This window comes from Rhipicephalus microplus, unplaced genomic scaffold (assembly GCF_043290135.1).
Source record: "Rhipicephalus microplus isolate Deutch F79 unplaced genomic scaffold, USDA_Rmic scaffold_12, whole genome shotgun sequence".
Classification (NCBI taxonomy): Eukaryota; Metazoa; Arthropoda; class Arachnida; order Ixodida; family Ixodidae; genus Rhipicephalus; species Rhipicephalus microplus.
This window is the reverse complement of record NW_027464585.1, coordinates 23,181,956-23,187,955: the sequence shown is the minus strand read 5'-3', so window position 1 is coordinate 23,187,955 and position 6,000 is coordinate 23,181,956. Positions and strand designations below refer to the sequence as shown.

At 44.0% G+C, this 6,000-nt stretch overlaps 1 protein-coding gene across 3 annotated transcripts in view; it reads right to left on the bottom strand.

The window, feature by feature from the left end:
* Positions 1–767: 767 nt before the first annotated feature.
* The window catches only part of LOC119166696 (lipase member M), a 125,616-nt gene continuing 120,383 nt past the window's right edge, over positions 768–6,000 (bottom strand). For all 3 annotated transcript variants that reach the window (XM_037418019.2, XM_075882408.1, XM_075882409.1), the window contains 2 exons: positions 2,555–2,623; positions 768–1,213 (listed from right to left, as the gene is read on the bottom strand). In XM_037418019.2, coding sequence (XP_037273916.2) covers positions 962–1,213; positions 2,555–2,623 — 321 coding nt within the window. In that variant the 3' untranslated portion in view covers positions 768–961. The remainder of the gene's footprint in view (positions 1,214–2,554; positions 2,624–6,000) is intronic.

Sequence of the window (6,000 nt, the reverse complement as noted above, 5' to 3'; positions counted from 1 at the left end):
TTTCGTTTGTTACGTGTATTTGTATAGGAGCAAATTGCTCTCTGTGGTCTTTCGCACAGACTGATCAGCCGGGTTACTCGCGATGCGGGGGCAAAGCGTGCATGTCTTCGAGTGGTTGGGTGCGTGCATAGTTTGGAGCCTCACACGTATACGTACTGAATTTCACGTGATAGTTTATTTGTTATTTCATGTGAAGGTTTATAACCGTCACTGGAGCTCTCGCGAAGTAATCGCGCATTGTCGCACGCAAGTTCATTCACACACTAGCTCGTTCTTTCAGCGACGTAGTTCTTATGTCAGATACGTCCACAAGGCGCACTTCCGAAATACCATTGGTGCGTCTAATCATTTCGCGGAACAACCAAAGCTGTTCGAATGTATCCGTTATTACTAATTTATGTCTTCTAGCACTATTAAGGTCAGAGCCTCACATGGTTCACCAAACGCTAAAATTAGTCGTCGGCGACATCGCCGTCTCTCGTCGACAGCGTCAAGGCGAGCTGTTGCTTCCACTGCATGACAGTCACTGTGGATGCTCTCTGCGCGTACTCGATGTGGCAATAAATCGGGACGCCAAGGGGCAACACCGCCCTCGTTTAGGTAATTTTAGGATCACTGAGACCGCCTGAACATGCGAGCAGACTGTATAGGCATGCTCAGCGAACCACCGCGCTCGAACACAAACCACTATCGCACTCGCTGTTTGCAGTGTGCGTTGTGACGCATGCTGCAACACACATTCAACTGATTGACACATCACACACATCAACACAGACTCATCAACATTTAAGACACATTCAACTGATTACAAATGTTTCGCGGCATTTTTCAGCGTTACCATTTCGCCATTAGAAACAGTCACCGGTAAGCTTTCCGTTGCGCTAAACAAAGTAGGCAGATCAAAATTTTCGGTGGCTCCCTGTAAGGAAAATAAGAGCTCCGCGAAGGTTTATTTATATGACTACTTTCTCGGAACCTTTTTATCAATGGCAGCGAGCATATTTTCGTGAAGGAAATCTGTCGCCTGATGTCCCAGAACGAAATCGAGGTGACGAAAGTTGGTTGGTGGCACAACATTGTGGAAAAATAAGGTCCCATAGAGAGCTTGAGCGAGGTCAGAGACGTCATCTGAGTCGGCTACCGTGTCCCCCACTGACGAGAACAGTGCCACAGGAACCTCGATTCTTTCCACGGGATAGTTAGGAGGCACAGCCTGTCACGAGATAGATGAAGTATTGTCATCAGTACAATGAAAGATACAAAGTCACAGATTGTAGGTGAATCAATATAAGGCCCGTCTTCTATCGAGAGAAAGGAGCAAGCGTTGCAGCGCAGCAATTTCGTTGCTGTAGTCAAGAGTTCGACGAAACTTCGCTTGGTCGTTCATCGGTTATGAAGGCCAGACTCGTTTCATAACTGACGACGACTTCTGTTTCAGCTCGGTGGTTAAGTTACCAGTATGCGGTTCCGAAACGTCAGATCATCAGACTTGGTCAGCGAGCATGTTTCATCTGAATTTTGTTGCTACAAGCAACAGTGGCTGCATTTCGATGGAGGCGAAACGCTAGACGCCCTTACTGAAGTTATATGCACGTTAAAAAGCTACAGGAGGTTGCGATTTCTGGAGCATGTCTCCACAGCATGCCTCTACAGAATGCCGTTACAGCATGCCTCTTAATGATATTGTCATGGAGTCGTGACGTGGTTGAAAGCAGCAGACTGCAGGTGGAATACTAAACCGCATATTCGGGCCAAACTTGTGGCCACGTAAAAGGAAAGTTAGACCGCATCAAGACACTGGCACTGATAGCGGCGAGCACAGCGTCGGCCGTCGATCAGCTGACAAGCGGCGAAGCGTGTCGGCATTTATACACTCGCCATCGAATATTCTAGCGTTATCGCTAGGGTCGACGTAGGCTCCAGAATAATCTGCAATCTTTACGAAGTGGGCGCAATCTCAACAAAACGATCTACTGCAGCCTCGAAGCTTTTCGAACATCGTAGGTGCGGTTTGCGCTGAACGTATAGTGTAACGGAGTGATAAAACTTGAAAGGAACGTGGCAATATCGTCGTTTAGGGACGCAAAACCCGACGGAAATTTACATTTTTCGAGGCGAATCTCTACAATATATTTGATTGATATGTGGGGTTTAATGTCTCAAAACCACAATATGAATATGAGAGACGCCGTAGTAGAGGGCTCCAGGAATTTTGACCACCTGGGGTTCTTTGACGTGCACCCCAATCTCAGCACACGAGCCTACAACATTTCCGCCTCCATCAGAAATGCAGCCGCCGCAGCCGGGAATCAATTCCACGACCTGTGGGTTAGAAGCCGAGTACCTTAGTCACGAGACCACCACGGCGGGGCAATCTATATAAAATACCTCACTACATTATTAAACTGGCTGTGGAAAACCAGGCAATAACAAAACATTAAAAAAGAAACCACAAAAGTCCACAAGAGTTGCGAGTTGAACCGTAAATTTCGTGGCCGAAAGATTGTAAGGAAAGCAAAAAAAAAAAATACTGTAAAACGAAACCTCTCCTCACCTTGCCATACTTCTCTATATTCTTCAGGAATCCATAATCATACATGGCAAATCTTCCAGTTCTATATATCTGAAACACAATGCAAGAGAAACACCAGAAGGTTAACATATATTCAAGAAATTTGAATCAATACGAGCCCCCCCCCCCTTGATAAGGACGGTATCTAGCCGCTCATTGTAAAGTGGGGGGCGTCGCCTGAAGTAAGACCATAGATGGGGAGGGGGAACAATGAGTATTGCGTTTTAATGGTTACTATCATCACAATAGAAACAAATCACATCATAAATACAGTTAATTTGTGCCCACCCTAGTAACTGGCCTCACTAACTTGTAATTGTTGATAAAAGTAAGGGGGTCGATGACAAACTCTGAAGTGAGGGCGGGTTGCCGACATAGACTTTGGGAGGAAGCAAGAAGACAATCGCACCTCCCCCCCCCCCCCTACCTCCTTCTGAATTCGCCCCTGCTCTCGAGTAATTGTTTAAAAAATGGGTCCCCAAATATAGAATCCTTCTTCCGATGCCTCCGAATATAGAATATATCACATTGTTGCTGTCGCGACAATGTAGTCACTACGAGCGCGTTTTTTCCGTCACTGCGATGCCTCCACATCGACAAAGGTGCCCTATGTGCGAGTGAAAGCGTGATTAAGCTGCCGATGATCGCTCCTGAAGTAGAGAGGAAACTTGCCGGTCCAACATGTATACTTTGACCGACGAGGAGTTGCGCATGTCCTATCTCCAGACTGAATCAGGAGACGGCTCATGCGTTCGTAAGTTCTTTGCTCGAACCTCAATGTCTTCACGAATGGCGCAGGTCGGGAAACCGTGGAGCTCACTCAGGCTCACCCATGAAATGTATGTTTGTCCTTCGGGCTCACTTGGAACCGGACTCACTACAATATCACTCATGAAAGGTGGAAAGTAGACACGAAGTGCAGGCCGTAATAACGTGCGTGAGTGCAACCACTTGTTTTGTCCTTCGGATGGCGGTGCTATTATATGCTGAATATTTAATAAGATGTGAGATGGCGGTACTTTGAGTGTTCACTAGATGGGCGGATGGACAGACAGACAGAAAGATGCACGTACGGATGCACTGATAGATGGACGGATGGACGCATGGACGGTCGCACAGACGGACGCACGCACGGACGGATGGAAGTAAGAAGAATATATAGAATATATCACATATCAAAGCGGTCGACTTAAATTTCTTTTCTTGTTATTTATTTATTTATTTGTACAATACTGCGAACCTTGAGAGGTCCAAGCAGGAGAGGGATGTACACATCCAGAAGACATGCGTACGGATGCAAGATCGACACATAAATGTGAGGGTACATGATCAACAGGGAAGTATGCAATCATTATACAAACAGTTCTGAGAAAAAATGAATATTTGTATTGCTCTGTACGGACAAAGAATGGTGTAATACTTCGGCTATGTTTGTGACGAGACGCTCGACTAGGGTTATTAGCTATGTAATCTTGTGACTGGATTCCCAATTTATTAAAATATAGCTGGTGTAGGAAGTTTAGACGGGCACTTTTACGTCGGTTGGCCAATGGCTTTAGGTGTGCGAGCTCCAACATAGCTGAAGGGGAGTCGCGACGTGGCGACGTCTAAAACGTTTATAAATAAAGCGAGCTGCCAATCTCTGAATTTTTTCAAGCTTTTCTTTATTAGTGATAGTTTGGGGGTCCCATACAATGCTTCCGTATTCCAGGGTGGGTCTTACAATGGATTTGTATGCAATGAGTCTAAGTGACGAGGGGGCATCACCTAATTTATGCTTCAGAAATCCTAACTTCTTTCTCGCGGAGGAACATATGTTATTTATATGTGTTGACCAGTTAAGTCTGGACGTCAAGGTTAACCCCAGGTACTTATGTTCCTCCACTTGTTTAATCTGATAATTGCCAAGACTATACACGAAGGGAGATTTATTCTTATTGGAGATGCACATGTGAACTGTCTTGTCGAGATTTATAAGCATATCCCATTTATTGCACCATTCCGTTATTGCATGCAAAGCATGGTTAAGAACGTGCTGGTCATCGGCAGACACTATGTGGCTAAATATGATGCAATCGTCTGCAAACAGCTTAAGGCGTAGAGGGGGCTTTACAATTTGGCCAAGATCATTAATATAAATGTTAAATAGAACCGGTGCCAAGACCGAACCCTGTGGGACGCCAGAGAAAACATCAAGAAAACGAGAACAGGCACCGTCAATTTCAACATACTGTTTGCGGCCAGTTAGGTATGAAATGACCCAATTGACGACTTGTGATGAAATGCATAAGTTTTTCATTTTTGTTATTAGTTTCGAGTGTGGAACTCTATCGAACGCTTTCGAGAAGTCTATTAGAACTGCGTCAATCTGTCCGCCCTCGTCAAGTACCTGTGCCATCTCATGGACGGTAACCGCTAATTGAGTTGCAGTTGAAAAACCTCTTCGAAAACCGCGCTGTACGTTAGTAAGAAGATTATTGTTGTCAAGAAAATCATTTAGGTGTTTAGCAATTACGTGTTCGAGAACTTTACAAACTGAGCAAGTGAGAGATATGGGTCGGTAATTACAATAATCGGTGACGGAGCCTTTTTTAAAAATTGGTTTCACTCGGGCAACCAACCATTCAAGTGGGAGGCAAGAAGTTTCAAGAGACTTAGAATACAACTGTACCAAGAATCTAGCTAGGAGCTCTGCATATCTTTTGAGAAATGCGGTGGGAATGTTATCAGGTCCTGCGGATTTTTTAGGGTCTAATCGTAAGAGCAGCTCAGTAACACCTTCGACAGTAAAACAAAATCAAAAGGACACCTTAATATTGAAACTAAACCCTATCTTGTTCCCAGGCCTTCTAGCAATGTCAGATCATGCAATTAATTTGTGTGTTCGGTTCCTAAATGCAATCTTGATGCGTACGCGTATTCCTTTTTTTCCACGAACGATAAAAGAGTGGAATCAGTTGCCACTACCGGTACTGAATTCGAAGAACATAGAAAGCTTTGAACAGTGCATTAAAATATGTCGTGAACATTGAGTGTTGCTATAGTACTTCACATATATTGCCATGTTGTTTGCAAATACATCGCGTAGTTACTTCATATTGCAAACTATACTACCATCACATTATATTTATGTACGTTTTTATTAACAGCGTTTAAATATTTTTCCTTTGTGTATTAAAAAAATTCTGTCTTCAATACAATATATTGTACTTGGTTTTTTTTGTTTTATGTTTACTGTACCCACCCTGTTACGGACATAACGGCCAACAGTATTTGGAATTAAATAAATAAATAAATAAATAAATAAACAAGAACGAACGGACGCTTCACCCCGCTCATCATGAATGTCGTGGGTATGCTTTGATTATTTACAGCACACGCTGCCGGCATAGGCATTGTGAGGCGAGAGATAGCTTGGGAATGCCTAA